Below are 22319 nucleotides of genomic sequence, written 5' to 3' on the forward strand. Positions count from 1 at the left end.
CAGTATCATTCCTCTTGGCTAGCAGGGCTACCTAGAAGATGGGAAGATAATATCAGAGAAAGCACACTTCACAAATGGCTGAAAAATTCCGACACGCTATGTGTTGACACAACGTGCCTTCCTTCATCAGATAAATTAATCTCACCATCTCCAAACCACTTTGGTGTATTAGAAAGAACAGCAGCAGCAAAAGGTCCTTATCTAATACACTGAGGAATGCTCCTATCAGCCCAGAGTTCTGCACACTATGCTCTCAGGGGAGATAGTAGGAATGCTGGGTTATGACTCGGGGGACACAGGGTTTCATCCCAATTCTGTCACTTTTATGAGACCTTAAGCAAGTTCTCTGATCTGTTTAGGCTGTTTCTTCATCTCTTTTACATTTTGTGAAGTGGGTCTGACCAAACCATCCTTGAAATACCTTCCAGCCCTAAGAACATATGACAGAAGGAGGCACAGGGCTGTGTGACTGCAGTGTGACTGGCACGGTTTTTTCCCTGCACCCACAGGTCAACACCACTGGGACACTATGTCTCTTCTCCTCCTGTCTTCGGTCTCCTCTAGGTCTTTGGTCCCAGGACCTAACCATCAACATTGAAACCGGATTCTCGTCCATCATAACCATTTCCCTTTTCTGCTTAATCCCAACCATCAACTACACTCTATTATGGAAATCTTGCCAAATTCTTTAAGTGAATGAGTAATGTGCTAATGGGGGATCAAAAAGGAGCCTTGTAAAATGAAATAAAAATCATCTAAGGGCTAGCATCAGATCATTTTCTTACACTATCAAGGATGGAAAAGAGTAGAAATTTGAATGGGCAGTTACCAAATTATTTATTGTGGGGTAAGCTGTACAAATATAAACACCTTTCAAACAACAAAGAAGCCAAAATAGACTTAAGCTTGCAATCAGAACTTGTTTTCAGCCATTATTAGCAATAAACAAAAGACCAGAGGAAAAGGCTGGAGAAACACTATACTGTAAAATCAAGTCCATTTTCGTCCACAAAGCTTCCCTATATTCTTTAGCCCAACCTGAATGCTTCCTTCTCAGAACTTAAAATTTGTCTCAACCGCTTACTTGGAAATCAATTACTCACTGCCCTTAGCATTGCTTGCCTTAGAATCCCTTAGTTTGTTATTTACCAACCCCCTCAAGGTAGCATCTTATCAGACCAATGGAGTTAGAAACTGCTTGAGGGTCAAGAACTACTTACAATTCTACTTATCAATTCATACCCAGCACAATTCATTATATGCCATCTTTTTGTTCTTAAGTATTATCTGATTACAGCAGGAGTGGCAGAAGACTGGATTTGGGGATAGGGGACACCTCCAGGGGAAGACCCTCCCAGTTCTTCTATTTAGTAGCCGTGTAACCTTGGGTGCTCAATTTCCTCAACTATGAACTAAGTACAAAGTGTATTTCATCAGTCTGCTGTGTCGCTGTAGCAGAAGAGTGCTTCTCAATTGACGTGTGTAAACAAAAGGCATGAGGAAGGTACCAGGCATGTTAGAAATCTTGGGTAGAAAAAGCGTATCTTCCTGAACCATCATTTTTATAATGGTAAGACATTTAAAATATTGTATTGATAGTAATGCAAACATTTTATGGAGGAAATTGATGTGATTTTTACAGACAAAATGTTGGCCTTCAAAAAATTTCCTACTTACCGTTTTGAGCAATCCCCACGTCCTCCACCCCCCAAATCTCCTCTCTACACTATTTTCTTCAAAGTATTTACTTTTTTCTGCTATTAAAAGTAGTTTGTTGTAAAAGTTAAGACACAAGGAACTAAAATAATATTTATTAAAATACTATATGGGGCGCCTGGGTGGCGCAGTCGGTTGAGCGTCCGACTTCAGCCAGGTCACGATCTCGCGGTCCGTGAGTTCGAGCCCCGCGTCGGGCTCTGGGCTGATGGCTCAGAGCCTGGAGCCTGTTTCCGATTCTGTGTCTCCCTCTCTCTCTGCCCCTCCCCCGTTCATGCTCTGTCTCTCTCTGTCCCAAAAATAAATAAACGTTGAAAAAAAAAAAAATACTATATGAGCTCTGAAATACCATAAAAACAATGTATTATTAATAAAGTATTGTAAAAAATCATCTAAAGGTAGTTTCTTCTACTAGCTTACAATATTTATTACTTTTAAGACTCTATTTTAATAATCCTGGCATTCAAGGTATTCAAGATCAATTGTTGATCATTTTTCACAAATTGCAGCCAAGATTAGTCTTAATGATCACTGAGAAGGGGCACGTTCACGCGTTCACCAAGCACCATAATGCCAGGTGCTCCTCCCCACTGAATCCCTGCAACAAGGTACTGTAAGGTAGGCACTTCAATGGCTCATTTTCCAAAGAGAAGCTCCAGGCCACACAGCAATGTATGATGGGGCTGAGATGTGAATCAATCCAAGTCTGGAGTCCATGATCCTGTTTAGCTTTACCCAGGCTCTCTCAGCCTCATCAGGCTGCCTCCTCTGTTGCTTACTTACACAGAGCTAGCTTTGTCAAACACACATTTATAAATGTGGTCATTCAACCAGTTCTGAAACTGGTATGTTTACCATCCTTAATTCAACAATTCAACGACCCAAATCTGTTTCCCGTGCATGTTTCTAAATGACCACAGTCACATAATAAATTTATGTTTTTCCCCAGGGTTTTTAGATTTTTTTTTTTCAACGTTTATTTATTTTTGGGACAGAGAGAGACAGAGCATGAATGGGGGAGGTGCAGAGAGAGAGGGAGACACAGAATCGGAAACAGGCTCCAGGCTCCGAGCCATCAGCCCAGAGCCCGACGCGGGGCTCGAACTCGCGGACCGCGAGATCGTGACCTGGCTGAAGTCGGACGCTTAACCGACTGCGCCACCCAGGCGCCCCCCCAGGGTTTTTAGAATATCTAACAGTCCTTTAACTGGCGTGTGCACACAAATACTAAAATTTTTAGATGATGAACTTTTTATTTTTATTTATTATTTTTTAATGTTTATTTTTGAGAGAGAGACAGAGACAGCAAGGGAGAGGCAGAAAAAGAGAGAGAGATGGAGACACAGAATCCGAAGCAGGCTCCAGGCTCTGAGCTGTCAGAACAGAGCCCCAACACGGGGTTCGAACTCACGAACCGTAAGATCATGACCTGAGCCGAAGTCAGATGCCTGACCGACTGAGCCACCCAGGCGCCCCAATCATAACTTTTTAGAGTTATAAAACTGATGCGTGCTTTGGTTGAAGATTTTTGTCACCACAGAACAAGTTCAAATGCATGCCTGTGGTGGAATAATAGTTAATGAGACATAAACTCCATAATCTTTTGTATCAGAGGAATTCCCCAGTTAAGGAAAACAGGAAGGTTATTATCCAGAAGAGAACTGGCATACAGTGCAATGATCATAAGATTTACATCAGACACATGAGTTTAAATCTGACACTTATCAATAAATGATCTAGGGCATTTGTCTACTCTCAGTTTCTTCTTTTGTACAATGAGGGAATTAATGCCACGTATTTCACATGATCTGATGAGTAAATGAGATGTGCAGATCATACAGCGCTATACAACACCATGCAAATTGTTCACCGGTTCTTGCTGCAATATAATTTACCTGTTTAAATATCTGTGTAAACTTCTGTGAGCAACTCAAAGCCACGAACTTGATCTCTTTATAATTTTTTTTCACAGAACCTTGCTCAGTGCCTCACATAAAACCAATAAACATTCTAGAATGAATAAATATGGCTACTAGTTTTACAAGGCAAACATCCTAGAACAGTTTACATGACATGGTGTCGCTCCAGGACTTTCTGCTTTCAGATTTCATTCCAGGATACTCAAGGTAAAAGCTAAAGGCTAGAGTTAATAAAGAGACAACAGTAGGCTAGGTACACAAGGGTATAAAACTCTCTGTAAAAGCAAATATCCCTTCCTCAATTTTTCAAGCATAGAAATGTGACCTGTTACCCTGTAAAACTTAAAATGTAGGGGCTCTCCAACCTCAAGCAGTAAGAACCCTTTGTAACACTGACAGAGCTTTTCACATATCAATAATAATACTAGAAGTTTATAATATTCCTAGATTACATGTTCTTCATAGTTTCTGAAAAAAATTTATTTTTGTTCATTAAAAGGTAGTAAAAGGGAGACAAGATATTCTAAGTTTTATCTTTTCTACTAACCCTCCTCTCCTCCTTGATAGCAATCAGGAAGTCAACCTGCTCATCACCATTCCGACTGCTATGACAAAATACTACAGACTGGGTAGCTTGTAAACAACAGAAAGGTATTGCTCACAATTCTGGAGACTGGGAAGACTAGGATCAAGGCACCAGCAGACTGGGTGTCTGGTGACAGCCTGCTTCCGGGTTCACAGACTGCCTTCTCTTTGTGTCACCTTCCATGGCAAGAGGGGTGAGGAAGTTCTCTGAGGTCTCTTTATAAGAGCATTAATGTCCACCCTCATGACCTCCCCACCACCCACCGTTAAAGGCCCCTCCTGCTAATACTATCACACTGAAGATAAGGCTTCGACAGTATAAATTTTGGAAGGACACAACCACTCAGTCTATAGCATTTCCCAATGCAAAGTGACTAAATTAAAAGATTAACCCATTTCTTATTAGGAGTTGAATGGTTGTTAAAACTGGGTGACTTCTCCCATTTCACAGAGAGGAAATGACCCAAACCCAAGACATGTGACCATTATCTACTCAAACATTAATTAAACTCAAGAACACTTTTCTAGACCATTTCTACATTCTTTGAATCCTTCACAGAATTAGACACACAACATATATTTGTTACACATTTTAAGGAGCACAAGATAGAAATCAGGCCTCTGACCTCAAAGAGTTGACATCCCTGTTAAGGACTAATACTTACATGAAATGATTTAGAAATATTTACTTATAAATAAATAACATTTAGGAATATTTCAGCTTTTAAATGAGTACAGATTAAAACAGATTACTGTCAGGGAAAATGATAACCAAAGACAGGGTTAATCACGGCAACTTAACAAAATCTCCTTTTCCTAGGAGCAAAAACTGAGATTTTTAAGGAAATGAAGGAGCAGACAGAAAAGGAGGACTGTTTGCCACAGGGATAGAAAGGTGGGCAACATCATGGAAGAAACCATATTAAAAGGCAGAATTAAAAATGTTAAACCTTTTGATAGTAGTTCACTGTAAAAATTTATATCTAAAGGGGAAAAAAAACCTCCTACAACCACACTTAAATAAAATGAAAAGAAAAAAAAAACCCTACCAAAGAGACTTTCAAAATGTATTCAAACTGACTTTCTGGGATATACGTAGGTTTACTTGTTTTACTGGTCAGAGTTTATAGAATCACAGAATTGTATAGGATGGACTTTAAATCCAGTGCTCTACTCTGCAGCCAGTGTGTGAATCTCTGCTATAATGTCCTGGCAAACACTTATTCTACCTATGAGTTTAGACCTGCACTGCCCAAAACCATATGCACTAGCCACATGTGGTTCATTTAAATTAAGACTAAATAAAATTCAATAAAAAGTTCAGTAACTTAGTCACACCAGCCACATTTCAAGCCCTCATTGGGTTAGTGGCTACCATATGGGACAGCTCAGAATTATAGAATACTTCCATCATGCACAAAGTTCTACTGGACAGTGTTGTAGCCATTCAATCCTTAGAGTTAACAAGAGTCACACAAGAAGGCCCCAGTTTTGTGATTTTAGACAAGTCACTTAAACCTCTTTCAGTGCCAAATGTAAAATTTAAGGAATACCTTATTCTATAAGGGGTTGTTGCAAAAAACAAGTGAACAGATGTATATCTATATATTCTGACAACTACAAAGTACTATAGGAAACATATTAAGACTATGAAAACACATTGAATTTATTTACTCCCTCAAAGGGCTTAAGTCTGCTGGGGAGACAAATATGATACAAATAATTGTAATATATCACGCGAAAAATGTAACCAAAATATGAATGAAAGTATAGTCGAACCTGGTAAATATTTCCATTATAACTATTAAACCAGCGGCACCTGGGTGGGTGCGGCTCAGTCGGTTAAGCATCTGACTTAGGCTCAGGTCATGATCTCATGGTTCTTGAGTTTGAGCCCCATGTCAGGCTCTGTGCTGACAGCTTAGAGCCTGGAGCCTGCTTTGGATTCTGTGTCTCCCTCTCTCTCTGCCCCTCTCTCCCTCCTTCTCTCTTTCTCTTTCTCAAAAATAAACACTAAAAAAATTTTTTTAAGAAAAATCTATTAAACCAGAATCCCAAACTCATCAAATTAAGGTTTCTTTTTTTTTACTTTTTTTGGCAAAATTAAATACAATTTTAATTTACATTAAAAAGTTTAGTAAAATGAGTAGTTTCACAAAGTATCTGCTTGTGATAATTAATGCACTCGCTTCCATCAACAAACAAATTTTATCTCATACTATTAGCTAGTTATAAACACTTTTAAAAACGTGACAAGAAGAGATCTCTTTTTATGAGTCTGAAGTACAGAAAAGTCATAAATAAGTTGAAAAGTATGTCATATATTTTTAAACAGCTGCAAGGCCATTTTAAAAACTGCTCCCTTCAGGAGAGGCAATTAGCATCATGTATCAAAGGACCAAACAAAATGTCTTCTGTTCTGGCTAACGCCACTTCTAGATATACATGCCAAGAAAATCATCATAGATGTACCTAAAGACCTGAATAAATATGACAATGGCCATTATTACTTAAAAAATAAAACCTGGACACAATAGTTTAACACTTAAACATAGGTAATCAGGAAAATAAATTATGGTACAGCCATACAAATATTATAAAGCTATTAAAAATCATATTTTCAAATAATTATAAAAATTAGTAACTTAATTCAGTCAATAAATACTATGTGGTACCATTCTAGACTCTGAGGACATAGCAATGAGCAATGGCCAAAACAAAGCAAACAACCTCATCAAAGGATAAAGTGTTTGATAAAATATCATGTGAAAAAGCAACAATCAAAACTAATCAATCTGAAGCATGATTTCAGCAAAATGGCAGAGTAAGCAAATCCAATCTCCCCCCTACCCCCCAACCCCTGAAACACTGAAAAACAAGCAGACGTTGCCAGGACGAGTAAAGAAATATTATATGAAATGTCCATGATATAAAATATTCAGAACAGGCAAATCCATACAGACAGAAATCAGAGGTTACCAGGTCCCTATTACTGCTTAATAGTTACAGAGTTTGTTAGGGGTGACGAAAAAGTTTTGGAAATAGATAGTGGTGATGGTTGCACAACAACGAAAATGTAATTAATGCCACTGAGTTGTACACTTAAAAACCGTTAAAATGGTAAATGTTATGTTATTTGTGTTTTGCGACAATAATTCAAAAGAAGAACAGTCACTACAATACTCCCTACAAGAGTAAAAAAGGAATGTTATGAATAACTCTAAGACTACAGGTCTGACAACTTAACTGAAATGGACCAATTCCTTGAAAGACACAATCTACCAAAGCTCAAACAAGAAACAGATAACATGAATAGACATATACCTATAAAAGAATATGACTCAATAAGTAATAACTTTCCAAAACAAAGCACCAGGCCCAAAGAGGTTCACAGGTGATTTCTACCAAACACTTAAGGAAGAAATTATCCCAATTCTCTACAATCTTTTCCAGAGAACAGGAGAGGGAACACTTCCTAACTCATCCTATGAAGAAAAATATTACAAATAATATTTCTCACGAACATAGATATAAAAATCCTCAATAAAATACTATCAAATCAAACCCAACAATGTACAGAAAGAATTATATACCACAACCAAATGGGATATATTCTAGATATGAATTTTTGAATCCTCGTTCAACATTCTAAAATAGTTAACGTAACCCATCACATCGATAGGCAAAAGAAAAATCGTATGATCATAATAGGTGCAGAAAAAAGCATTTGACAAAACCCAATACCTATTTTTGATTTAAAAAAATGTCAGCAAACTAGGAATAGAGGGAAAATTCTTCGATTTAAAAATACTATTTACAAAAGACCTACAGTTAACATTATACTTGATGGTGAGAAACACAAAGCTTCCCCACTAAGATCAGGAACACGGCAAGGATATCACCCCTCACCACTGCTTTTCAACAACATATTGAAGTCCTAAATAATGCAATAACGCAAGAAAAGGAAATGAAAGATACATAGATTGAGAAGGAAGAAGTAAAACTGTCTTTGTTGACAGATGACATGACTGTCTAGAAAATCCTACAGAACTGACCAAAAAAAAATCTTCTGAAACTAATACATAATTAGTTACAGGATACAAGGTTGCAGCACACAACATTAATATACAAAAATCTATTGTTTTCCTATATAACAGCAATGAACTAAATGACATTTTGGGAAAGGCATAACTATATACACAGTTTTAAAAAGTTTTAAAAATCACTGATTGCCAGTGGAGAAGAAAGCAAGCACTAGGCATAGTGCAGGGCAAGGGCATTATCAGGGCAATGAAACTATTCTGTGTGATAGTGAAATGGCAGATACATGATATGACAGTACAACACAAAGAATGAATCCTAATGTAATGGAACCCTAATGTTCAATTTATTTTTAGTTAATAAAAATCTATCGGGGTGCCTGGGTAACTCAGTCAGTTAAGCATCCAAATCTTTCAGTTCAGATCCTAATCTCACGGTTTGCAGGATTAAGCCCCACGTTGCACCCTGTAGACCACTTGGGATCCTCTCTCTCTCTCAAAATAAATTTTTCAAAATGTATCTATGTTGGTTCATCAATTATAAAAATGCACCACACTGATGCAAAGTGTTAAAAAATGGGATAATACGCTGGGGGAGAGGAGGTATGTGGGAAATCTCTGCACTTTTCATGCAATTTTTTCTGTAAACCTAAAGCTGCTATAGAAAATAAATCCTATTGGGGGTGCTTGAATGGCTCAGTCGGTTGGGCATCAGACTTCAGCTCAGCTCATGATCTCACGGTTCCGTGAGTTCGAGCCCCACATGGGGCTCTGTGCTGATGGCTCAGAGCCTGGAGCCTACTTCGGATTCTGTGTCTCCCTCTCTCTCTGCCCTTCCCCTGCTTACACTCTGTCTCACTCTCAAAAAAAAAAAAATAAATAAATAAACATTAAAAAAATTAAAAAAAAAAAAAAAGAAAAGAAAACCTATTAAATTATCATGATGGTTAATTTTATGTGTCAATTTGACTAGGCCAGGGGATGTCCAGATATTTGATCAAACATTATTTTGAGGGGCGCCTGGGTGGCGCAGTCGGTTACGCGTCCGACTTCAGCCAGGTCACGATCTTGCGGTCCGTGAGTTCGAGCCCCGCGTCGGGCTCTGGGCTGATGGCTCAGAGCCTGGAGCCTGTTTCCGATTCTGTGTCTCCCTCTCTCTCTGCCCCTCCCCCGTTCATGCTCTGTCTCTCTCTGTCCCAAAAATAAATAAACTTTAAAAAAAAAAAAAAAACTTTAAAAAACAAAACAAAACAAAACAAAAACATTATTTTGGGCATGTCACTGACGGTGTTTCTGGATAAACTAACATTTGAATGAACAGACTGATTCAAATCAGTTGAATTTTATTTAGGCATCAATTGAAGGCCTAAATAAAATTAAAAAGCTGAGTAAGAGAAAACTGCTTCTGACCTGTTTTGAGCTGAACGCCAGTCTTTTCCTGCCTTCGGATTCGAACTGAAACATCAGCTCTTCCTCAGTCTAACGCCTGCCAATTTTACGACTGGAATTATACTATCAGCTTTCCTGGTTTTCAAGCTTTTGGACTCAGACTAGAACGACACCATTGGCTCTCCTGGGTCTCTCGCCTTGCTAAATGCAGATCTTGGAGACTTGTCAGCCTCCACAATCGTGTGAGCCAATTCTAAATAATAAATCTATTTCCATACACACACAGACATACATCCTACTGATTCCGTTTCTCTGAAGAACCCTAATATAAGTACACATGTATATCATCTAAACCTATATACTTTCCATTAAGGTTGAATTTCGAAACTGATCATTGCAGGTGACCTTACTATATTTAGATACTAGGACAAAGTATTTCTGCACTCTACTTCTTGGTGCCAGGCTCTATTCTAGGAGCTGAGGATACAGTGGTAAATAAGACAGAAAGGTTGGATAAGACAGAAACCCTGTTCCCAGAGCTTACATTTTGGTGGAGAGAGATAAGACATTAAATATACAAATACACACACACTTTCAGACTAAGTACTATTTAAAAAAGAAAAGGGGAGCTCTCATAAGGAATGAGCTGGTCAAAGAGGCTACTGTAGGCTGGGTGGTAGGGAGGGCCCATCTGAGAAGGTGCTACTGAGCTGAGACCTGTAAGACAAGAAGGAGCCCGTCACATGATGGTCTGGAGGCAGTCCTCTCCAGGCTAATGGGACAATAATGCAAAGGTCCTAAGGCAGAAACAAATTTGATGGGTTTAGGGAATAAAAAGACAGTGAATACACCAGATCTAAGTCTAAACCTCAGAAAGGTCTGCAAGTATCCATCTGATTTTTTGTGCCCTTACCACCGTCTTGAGAAGAACACACCTAGGCTGGCCCACTGGTCCCAGGAGGAGGAAGGAAAGTGGGGCAGAGCCCACCAAATCCAACCCAGATCAGCCAGCTCCCATTTGTCCTGCACATCAAGGGAATGTTCTTTCAAGCCAGGGGATCAGCAAAATTTTTTCTATAAAGGGCCAAATAATAATCATCTGCATGGCCCCTACTTTCTTCAGGATGAATCCATATTCTTTCCCATCACTCAACAGGCAAGTCCTAACCTGGCGGCTACTGCCTCTCCAGCTTCAACTCCCAGTGTGCTGCAGCGCTTCAGAACTTCTTTTGTTCCTGCAAGATGATAATGCCTCTCAAACCAATGCCTTTACACCGAGGGCATCCTTTGCTTTTGAAAAAGGGGGTCAGGGGAGCTCCCCTTTCTTCCCTCAGCCATCTCCTTCAATATCAAATTCAGATGTCACTCTTATGTCTGAGAAACACCCATTCCTATTTCTTCAACTTAATCTATCTGCTTGCCCATCTCCCTGTCTAGAGCGAGTTCCTCAAGAGTAGAAAGAAACTGAACCATCTTTGTGTCTCTAGTAAGCAGAAGAGTACCTGGCCCAGAGCAAACACTTCCATAAATCTCTGTCGAATAATCAGCTTCAAAAAATTTGGTTTTATCCAATTTGGAATTAATCAGATAGAAATGAAGTTAATGGAATGAGGTAATGAAGGGGATGGGGAGGTATATCCAGTGGGAAAAATAAACTAGAACCTAAAAGAAGAAACAATTTTAGGAAGCAATTTTAAAGTGGGCAATATCCCTGCACAAGTGTGACTTAGTCTATAACATTTTTGAAAGATCACTTTTTTTTCCCTGCTTAATTTAGTGCAAAGTATGAATCACACATAGGCTGACTAATCACCTGCTAAAGATACTGCATGTGGATCACAAGACTGGAACGATCAATCTAAAGGACAATAAGAGATATTAAAAGATATGCATAACTCATCACTGCTACACTTGATTGTTACATTTTAGGAGGAACCAGAGTAACATGCATTATCGTAAAGCACAGCTGGGTATTAAATTAATGCACTTGCTCCCTCTGTTTTCATATTAACCATAATAAAGAAATTGTGAACCTTTCTGCTCTGTCCCTAAGGATTAATATACTCTTCAATGGGACCTTGGGCACCAGACCAGAAGGTAGGTCTCCCGCTGCTCTCTTCATTGAGCCTCGTGGCCAAGGGAAGAACAATCCCAGGATAGGACACATGGCATTTACTAAACACCTCGTACCAGGCACTGTGCAAGGTGACTGATAAACGTTAGGCATGTCATTTAAACCATCCTTCCTAAGGCTCGATCACAATCACTGAGTAAAAATAAAATTTTATAAGTATTCATTCAACAAAGCACCTATTCATTCTCGTAGCCTCTATAGATAGCACCTGGGAGAGATGTACTTGTCTATCTTGCTCACTTTTGTATCCCAACATGGCAGCAGAGTATCTGGCACATAATGCAACATAAAGACCAGACAATTTTGCCTCCTAAATCTCTCCAATCTGTCCACTTCTCTTAACATACCCTTCTACCAGCCTTGTCCAAGGCTCCTAAGTGCCCTGCAGCCATTCTTGCTCTCCCTCTAATTCGGGTTTTTCCACTTTGGCAGTATTGACATTTAGGACCTGAAAACATGTTGTTTGGGGGGCTATACTGTGCACTGCAAGAAGTTCAGCAGCATCCTTGGCCTCCACCCACTACCTGCCAGTACATAATAACCTTGAATGGCATCTGACTGTTCTCAGAACACCCAAATCCTGAACACCTAATCTTCCCAAGTGTGGGAAGAGGGTGCCACCAATTGTACCAGTGTCCCCCCAGATCCTCGCTTTCTCTTGCTCTCTACCCTCCAGCTACTTAGGCCTCAATTCACCTTCTCAAACGTACCCCAACTTCAAGCCCTTCACATTGTTTCCAGGGCCTGAGCACTACTGATACTTGGGGCTGGATAATCTTTGTGGTGGGGGCTGGCCTGTGCACTGTAGGATGTTTAACAGAATCTCTGGCCTCCACCCACTGAATGCCAGTAGCACCAACCCCACTCTACACCCCATCTGTGACAACCTAAAATGTTTCCAGACATTGCCAAATGCCTCTGGGGGCAAAATCGTCCCTAAGAACCGATGGCCTAGAACAGACCTGCCCACCTCTGTCCTCTGCCTCAGCAATTTTGACCCTTCAAAGTTGAGCTCAAATTGCATCGAGAAAGCCTCTCCTGACCCAGGAACCAGACTAGACACTGCTGGTCTCTCCCACAACCCCCTCTCCTGCTTATAGCCTTTCTCACAACTGTCATTAAGAAGCATTTAATGTCTGACTGTACAACCAGAATATAAACTGGTCCTCTGCTGGAATCTGTCTGCTCTGTTCACTCTCCATGCCCACGGGCCCGGCACTGTGCTCAAACAAAGAATTTACTGACTGAATGAACGAATGATTCTGCTGTTCTGCTGGGGCACAGGGACTGCAAGATAAGAAAGGCAATGTCTTTGTGCTGAGGATGCTGAGTACAGAAATGGCAAATAGGTTTCATCTCCAGGGCAAACTTGATTGAGTTTTCAATCAATTGTAAGTTCAGAAAATCTAAGTTTCTTCTGAGGCACCAAAAGACCAGATACCTCGTTCCAAAATGAAGAGTTGAAACAAGAGGCAGTTTCTGGAGGAGATGGTTGAAAACTTATCCAAATTGTGGTAGAAGGGTACAGGTTAGGAAGCTGCTGGCATTCTGCACATCCGTTCCACCTTATCTAAAGAGGACAGGTGGAAAATCTTTCCATTCACCTCAAGCAGGAAAAGGGCTCAGTGAGACCACCAAGATAGCCCATTACAGATCCCTGCGATTGGGAGGATGCCACATCCAACTCACATCTGAGAAATAGAAGGGCTGGCCGGCTACCTGCACTGAGGGCAAGGAAGAGGTTGCTGCTATGCTGGAGCCAGCCCACCCTCCCTCACTTCGAGCTGACAGGGTTCAGGATATGCTACCCCCAAATATGGCACATTGGCTTATTGAATATTTCAAGCTGAAGGGACCTGAGAAGCAGCAGGTGCAGGAAGGGTTTTCTGACCGTCCCCTGAAGCAGGTCATCAGACCCTCTGTGAGAAACGCCTTACCTACACCGGGAGGAAAGGAGGATCCTTATCTCGGAAGAACAAGTGATGCCAAAAGGAACCTGAACGAACAGGCCTCGTGTTTCCCCAGCCTACTACACTTAGCTCATACTCATTTCTCTCCTATCATGTTTTTCCCAAACTCTCCACTCTTCATCAAACCTGCAATAAAAATACTAAGCTTTAACTGCTTCTTTGGGTCTTTATTTCCTTATGAAGGCTCCCACAACATGTAATACTTATATTAAACAAACCTGTATGCTTTTCTCTTATCAATCTGTCTTTAGTTACAGGGGCCCTAGCCAAGAACTTTAGAAGAGCAGAGGAAAAAGATAAATTCCTCCCCTACAAAGCAAAGCATGTGGGTCTCCATGCACCAGATGAGTGCCATGCACAAGAGAATACCTGCAGAGGGGCTCCTGGGTGGCTCAGTCAGTTAAGCGTCTGACTTCAGCTCAGGTCATGATCTCACAGTTCGTGGTTCGAGCCCCGCGTCGGGCTCTGTGCTGGAAGCTTGGAGCCTGAAGCCTGCTTCAGATTCTGTGTTTCCCTCTCTCTCTGCCCCTCACCCACTCACGTTCTATCTACCCTTTCTCTCAAAAATAAATAAACATTTTAAAAAATTTAAAAAAAAAGAGAGAGAATACCTGCAGTGGGTCAAGTTAGATCAGGTCCAGAGCCCCAAAAAGAAAAGGACAGAGACTGAGATGAGAGGCTTACGATGGCATCAGACTCCTAAGAACCAAGGAAGGCATAAGCAACCAGCCTAAATGAAGACGCATTTGCTCTCATCAGAGTTAAAGCCAGTCATGGCTCTGAGGGTGTGGTCTCTGAAGGAGTGCGTTGAAAGCACTCAAGAGGGAACAAGCTTTGACACCTGGAAATTCCAGAGCTCTGGCACCTGTTTTGGAAGGACTTTCCTGCCCTCACTTCCTTTCCTTCTTCTAGGTGCTCCAATCTCTTAGGGTGCTGACCCCTAAGAGGGGCCAGAAACAGGCTATGGAGAAAGAGAAGCACCAGATGAGGAAAGAGAAAAGCATCCCACTGTGCCTCATCTTCCTTCCTCAATTGCAGGCTTTCTGCCTAGAGCTTTCTGTCAAAGGGAGACAAAGCTGCCAGAGCCGGGGAGGTAAGAGGCTATGAATTCAGCAGGCTCAAAGTTGCTGAAATGACATTATGTTTTATAACCTGAAGTGACCACAAGACTTTTGGTTACCTAGAGTGACAAGAGAAGGCTTAGGCCCACCCGAGTTTTCGCCCAGAAGCAGAGGCAGAACCAACCCCACAAGTTAATATAAAGGGCCAGCGGGAGACAAAAATGACACTTGCTACACATCAGTTGTGCTCATTCAACATGACAACTGCTACACACCTATCTCGCAGTTGTGAGTTCAAGCCACACGTTGAGTTAGAGATTACCTTTAAAAAAAATCGAATCTTTTTATTTTTTATTTTTTAATGTTTTTTATTTATTTTTGACAGAGAGAGAGAGAGACAGAGCATGAGCGGGGGAGGGTCAGAGAGAGAGGGAGACACAGAATCCGAAGTGGGCTCCAGGCTCCAAGCCATCAGCACAGAGCCCGACACGGGGCTCGAACTCACAGACCATGAGATCATGACCTGAGCCGAAGTCAGACGCTCAACTGACTGAGCCACCCAGGCGCCCCAAAAAAATCAAATCTTTTTAAAAAAGGGAAACAACTTTTACATCTTTTAGAAGAAGGTAAAGGGCTAAGAGCTATCATAGTCACAAGGTCAACATTAAATGCCCAGGAAAGGAAATGGGTTTTGGCTCGAGGCAGTGTCTAGGCCATCTGTTGCTCCGGCCCCTTCGCTTGATAACAACCTCATGATTTCCCTCTGGGGAAGCCCCTCAGTTCACGTGGTTCATTTAAGGCTGACTATGCCACCCACAACCCTCACTCTGGGGGTGATTCAGATGGTTAACAAGGGCATAGCAAGGGCACTCATTCTGTGGCTGGGCAGGCCACCCTGGACCTAGCTGGCACTAACGAGAATGAAACCCTCTTTTTGCTAGGGTTACTCAACTAGCAGACTAGAAGCTGGAGTTGCTGGCAGCAATCTCCTCCCATATGGGCAGCACTAGCCTGAGAACTAAACCAACAAAGCTGGAGAACAGGGACATAAATGAGATTCCTGATGACATCATGTGAGCACTTCTATCCAACCCAACCTCTCTGTGAGGGGGGATGGGCAGAGAGAGGGAGGGAGACAGAGAATCCCAAGAAGTCTGCACACAGTCAGCGCAGATCATGACCTGAGACAAACCAAGAGCCAGACACTTAACTGACTGTGCCAGCCAGGTGCCCCCAAAACTACCTTTTTTATTTTTTTAATGTTTTATGTTTAATGTTTAATGTTTATGTTTAATGTTTCTTTGTTTAATGTTTTATGAGAGAGAGAGAGAGAGAGAGAGAGAGAGAGAGAGGGAGAGAGAGAGCGTGGGCACATGAAGGGGGAGGGGCAGAGTGAGGGAGAGAGGGACACAGAATCTGAAGCAGGCTCCAGGCTGTAAGCTGTCAGCACAGAGCCCAATGTGGGGCTTGAACTCACAAACCGTGAGATCATGACCTGAGCCTAAGTCTGATGGTTAACCGACTAAGCCACCCAGGCGCCCCTACCTTTTTCTTAGGCAGGTCTGAGTCAGATTCTGTCCGAAGTGCTGCTAACAAACACCTGCAGCAATTTTAAACCACTAATAGTTCAAAAGGAAAAAGTTTGCCTCCTTGTAAAAAATTTCACCTTCCTCTAGGACGTTTCAACCCAGTTTTCTTCCTTTCCTCTGATTTTCTAAGCAATTACTGTGTATCTATTCAGGCATTCAATCACTCACTTCCTTGTACTGTTACTCATATATATAGCATGGCCTCACCTCAACTAGACAAAGATGGCCAAAGATGAGCTATAATTCTTTGTATCTTTTCTAGAACCTTTCACCATACAAAGTACAATCAGACCAATTGTGTCTGAGAAATCAAAGGTAGCTAGAGACAGTCTGAACATCAGGGTAGAAATCTTATCTTTATTGTAAATAAATGAGTTTGAAGGGACGTTTGTTAAGCTCACCCCAATTAATTCATCCATCCATCATCAAGTATTTAGTTGGCACCAACTGGGTACCAAGCACTTCCTAGGTACAAAGAATATAGAGGGACTAAGAAAAGGTCCCTGCTTTGACAGCAGGACTGTGTATCTTTCCCAAATCCCACAAAAGAAAGAGACGATTTAAAAAGGCTCTATGTGGCCAAGGCATTTTCTCTGTAGTGCCAACTATGTTACATTATAGTTCATGCTTTCTCATGGGAAGCACTCTATAAATGTATATTCATAGAACATTAAAACTAAAATGGGGGTCTTAGAAATTTTGATATTTTAAGACATTATTTTTAACAATGAAAGCTTTCCCCACCCCAAAACAAATCCACAGGAGATAAGATAACAAATAAGAGTGGCTGCAGCCAGCCCAGGAGGCATCTAGAAGTAGTAACAGGGCAGGGGAAGTAACAAAGCACTTAGGTCACAGTTTATCCAGGAGCTAGAATCACGCCAGAGGCTGTCTTCCAATTCTCAGGCCAGGTCCCTTTGACTCCACCTATTTGTTGCCTTTGGCAAAGAAAGAACACACTCAAAATATATGTTTAATGAGTGAACTAATCAAATACAAACATGGTAACTAATTTCTTTCTTGAAATGGAGCCAGGATGAGAAACTCGTCACAGCAGCTGAGCATGACTTTGGCTGGACCCAGTTTTCAACCTTCTTTTTCGCTGAACAGTAACATCTCACTAATCCAAAATGGCAGGAAGGCAGACAAGCCAAAGGGAACAAGCAGGCCAGGGGAAAACTACCCACTACAGGTAGATTCCATCTGAATCTGCTTCCTCATGAAAGTTAATTTTGGGGTATTTACTTGTTTCCATAAGGAAACAAGGAAGTGGTATATTTCATATACACACAAACCACACACACACATGCAGATACACACATACACATCTAACAGTGATTTACAAGCTTCTATTTGCAATCCTGAAATCCAAAAAGTTCTCAAAAATTGAAGACCTTTTTGTACCTTACTTGGCAACAAAATCTGATCTGAGCTGAACTCATTTGGTGGCAAAACTTGGCCTAAACTGACCTGAAGCTATTTATAGTCTTTATTGTCCTGAGTGAGATTACTCCTATTTTCACTGTAAAAGATACTAATGTTTAATTATAAGGTTAATTTAGTAGAATTTTCAGATATGGAATTGTGGATTTGTATATAAATGGTTCAACAGATAATGATGGCCCTGAAATAATAAAATTTTACCTCAAAAGCACATGTTTTAAACTCTATGTAGTAGCAACCAACAGAGGGCAAATATTTAAAATCAGAAGTTGCTGAGCTAAAAATGATCTTCAGAGCATAGTAATCTAATCTAGTGTCCTCATTTATAGATAAGGAAACTGAGGCTCCCAGAGCCTCATGATTTGTTCAATCAACTAATTTACAACAGACAAACTCCTATCTGCTACCCTCACCCCAAGGCAGTGCACTGCGGTGGTTATTAGTCCTCCTCCTGAGGGCTCTCCCTGTGCATTTGGATCTAGCTCTGCTTTTGTTTGATCAGAGTTCCCAAGAGTTCTCTAAAGAGTACCTGGCTCAACTTAAAGGGAAAAATTTTTAAATACTGTTATGTGTTAATACTTCCCTCCCTCCATTACATTTTCCTTCCTCAAAATTTGGATAAGTGTACAAATGGCTTATCAAAAGGTAGCAGCCAATACCACTTCTACCAAGAGGTGGGAGAAAGATATTAATGAACTCACAATTAACAAGGACCATCTTAGTCCTTTTATCCACTGCAATTAGCAAAGTTATTAACAAGTTGGTAACATTAACTGTATGATGGTAGTATTCTATTTCAAGGGCTTATTTCAAAATAGTTGATATTTTAAATATTTTAAATATTTTGAAACGGCATAAAATAGTTGATGAGAATAATAACAGTAACAATACTTACTACCATTTTTTTTTAATGTCTATTGATTATTTTTGAGAGAGAGAGAGACAGACAGACAGAAAGAAAGAGAGACACAGAATCCAAGGCAGGCTCCAAGCTCTGAGCTGTCAGCACAGAGCCCAACGGCACACTTGAACTGCAAGATCATGACCTGAGCCAAAGTCAGACGCTTAATCGACTGAGCCAACCAGGTACCCCCAATACTTATTACTCCCATTTAAAGAAAGTCTGCAATTACTACGAACCTCAAGCAGTACCTTACATAAGAAGCCTTACTTAATCCTATCAACCTTACAAGGAAGGTATTCTTATCTCAATTTCAAAGATAAGGAAGCTGAAGTTCAAAAAGGTTCAGTATCGTTTCCAAGATCATACAAAAGGACAGCTCAGACTGTGAAAGACCAGGAAGCGTAGTACAAGCTCTGGAACCATATAGTGCCTTGATTTAAAGTCCAGCTCTGCTATGAACTAGCTGGAGTAATCTGTGCAAGTGCTTCACTCTCATCACCTATAAAATGCGCATTATAATATTACCCATATCTCAGGGGTGATGTCATGAAGATTAAATGAGTTAACTAACATATGTAAAGCAGTTAAGAGAGCACTATCTACTAGCTATCTATCTACTAGCCCTATCTACTAGCTATCATCATGATCATTAATACAAGCACTAGCGTTCAAACCCTGACCTGCCCAGATCCATGGCTTTCTTTTCCACTATGCTGCAAAAATTGTACTACAGGGGTATCTGGCAGGCTCAGTCGGTAGACCACACAACTCTTGATCTCAGGGTTGTGAGTTCGAACCTCACACTGGGTGTAGAGATTACTTAAAAACAAAATCTTTAAAAGAAAGAAACTATATTACAGGCAATATATTAGTGGCATTAGACCAGCTGTCTCCACCTCCCATGCCTATTCTTCGCCTCTTATTTCTTTCGTCCATTCCAAACTCTAAGGTTTGTGATCATTTCAAAGCTGACAAGCGTCTTTCTTTTGGTAAATAAATAACCATGCGTGGAATACAGAAAATGAAAAATTCTAACAACTGATGCCTTTAAGTCACCTTCACACTGCAGGGGTGTTAGTAAATAGCTAACTTAAAATTACTCGGGGCCAAAAAAAATCTTCTATCAAGAATAAGACAACTATGCATAGATATATTCACTGTATTAAGTTGCAACATATGGAACAAAGATAAAACAGCAGGTGGTATAATAATTAGGTATATATTCCACACTTACAAGTCTGGGGCACTTTCTCACCCTTACTTGTTAAGACTTATTTTAATTTAATCTGGAAAGTTCTCTAGAACAAGAACTACTAAAAGTGTACACTTGAAATCATGCCACATAATTAAATCATTCACTCATTACACAAATATTTAGACTGCATATTCCGGCAGTACCTGGCACAGGTACCCTTCATCAGGATTACAGTATTTCAACAGACAGCACCTTCTCTTAAGAAGTTTACAATCCGGGGCACCTGGGCGGCTCGGTTGGTTAAGCGTCCGACTTCAGCTCAGGTCATGATCTCGCGGTTCGTGAGTTTGAGCTCCGCGTCGGGCTCTGTGCTGACAGCTCAGAGCCTGGAGCCTGTTTCAGACTCTGTGTCTCCCTCTCTCTCTCTCTCTCTCTGACCCTCCCCCGTTCATGCTCTGTCTCTCTGTGTCTCAAAAATAAATAAACGTTAAAATTAAAAAAAAAAAAAAAGTTTACAATCCAGCATGCGTACAGACCTTAAGCAAATGTAGACTGTGGTATTTCTAAAAACCATTCTCTTAATTTTAAAATCTTCTGCAACCTCCTACCCAAAAAGTGGGGGGGGGGAGGGGAAGCGGGGAATAAATATTAAAACAAGGAAACAGATTTCTAACAATTTGAAAATACAACTTTTCTCTGAGTTGCTATACTTATTTTTAAACATGTTCTCTAAAATCATATGCATGTGCTCTTCCAGTTCTGACCTAACCAGTCTCTGTACACTTGTTTATGATGAAGAATACCAAATTAGACTGTCAGTAATGTAACTATCCAACCTAAACCAAAGGGTTGTTTCATTCAAGAAAATATTTCATCTACATATCCAGAGAGGCACAAAATCTATTAAACTTGGGTGTTTCCATCTCCCAAACCTGTTGTGTGGACCCTCTAAAGAATTTACAGAGTCTAACTGAACTACTTTATTGCACATTACCTAAGGGCAGATCAAGAAAGGCCTGGCTTGTGTGATTCCTATTCGGAGTCTAAATTATTAGCATATCCCATGACCCAAGGGCTTGTGTTGGCTCCCAAGACACTGGGTGCTGGAGTTTAAGACAGGGCTTCCTGGTCAACTGAAGGGGCCCCAGCCTCCAGCTGATCTCAGGATAGGGAAGAATGTCTGAGGCTGCCAAGAGATCTCTCACATCCGTGTGTGCACATCTACCAGTAGAGCCTCTACAGGCTAACTGGTGATGCCCCCAATAACAGAGCAAAAGTGCAAAAAAAAAAAAAAAAAAAAAAAATTCCCTTTCACAAGTAAGTCTTTAAATTTGGGGCCACTACCCGGTCCTCACTGCAAATTCACGTGCAAAGAAACACACACCCCTTGAAGAAAGTTATGAAATCCGGAAAGAAACGAGATTAAGAAGACAAAGTGCCTTTGTCAAAAGTGAAAAGATTAGAAGGGCGACTGCAGAGGATTAAAACTGTAGGAGGGGCAGGGAATGAAAATTTTGGAGAATTCAGGAATAGGAAAAGACACCGACTCTGGGTCCCGGGAGGGGGCTTCGGGGAGGACGACAAGGCCCGAGCGAGAAAATCAAATAACTTGGGGGCCCCGAAGAAAGCACCTGGAGGGCACAGGAATCGGTAGAACGAGACCCTATCCCCCAAACCCTGAGGCGGACGAGATCTGGATCCCAGATGCTGAAACTGGAGCTCGGGGAGATCTGAGTTCTAGGAGCCTCCGGGGGAAAAGGCAGGCTATGGGACATGTCCCCAGGGCTGCAGGGAGGATGGGGAGGCAAAAGGCAAGCGCGCCTGGGCTCGGAGCGCCCCGGGGTCGTGCGGGTCCAAGGCGCCCCGGTCCGGGCTCCCGCGCCGCTACTCACCTCACCGAATTGGAAGGCGGAGACGATGGTGACAACGACGCCCACGAAACAGACGTAGAGCCCATACCTGTGGGACAGGCAGGTATAGGTCTGTCTCTGTAAGAGCTTGAGCAGCATCACCCCGGCCGCCGCCACGCCACGCCACGCCACGCCCGGAGCAGCCACAGCCGCCGCCGCCTCAGCGAGCCGCCATTCAGCGGCCCCAGCCCGGCCGCCACGCTCAGGTCACAAGGGGCGGCCGCCACGCATTGCTGCTCCGGGGATCGACGCCCGCTCGGCTCCGCGCCGCGGCCGCCGCTTCCGGGAGCCGGGAGCCCACGCCCTCGGCGCGGCGGAGGCGGACCCGCGGCCCGCGAGGCGGCCAGCGCCGCCCCGGTCCGGCCCGGCGAGAGGCAAAGGCGGAGGTGGCGGCAGCAGAGGCGGCGGCGGGGCGACCAGCGCCACCTGGTGGGCGGAGGGGCGGAGGGCGGGCAAGGGACCTT

The 22319-nt window shown here is 41.8% G+C and overlaps 1 protein-coding gene across 1 annotated transcript in view; it reads right to left on the reverse strand.

Moving 5' to 3' along the window:
- Positions 1 to 22264, reverse strand: part of GNPTAB (N-acetylglucosamine-1-phosphate transferase subunits alpha and beta) — a 74883-nt gene extending 52619 nt beyond the window's left edge. The window contains exon 1 of the mRNA XM_045465435.1: positions 21838 to 22264. Coding sequence (XP_045321391.1) covers positions 21838 to 21954 — 117 coding nt within the window. The 5' untranslated portion in view covers positions 21955 to 22264. The remainder of the gene's footprint in view (positions 1 to 21837) is intronic.
- Between the last annotated feature and the right edge of the window lie 55 nt (positions 22265 to 22319).

The sequence above is a fragment of the Leopardus geoffroyi genome, chromosome B4, assembly GCF_018350155.1.
Source record: "Leopardus geoffroyi isolate Oge1 chromosome B4, O.geoffroyi_Oge1_pat1.0, whole genome shotgun sequence".
In the NCBI taxonomy this organism is placed as follows: domain Eukaryota; kingdom Metazoa; phylum Chordata; class Mammalia; order Carnivora; family Felidae; genus Leopardus; species Leopardus geoffroyi.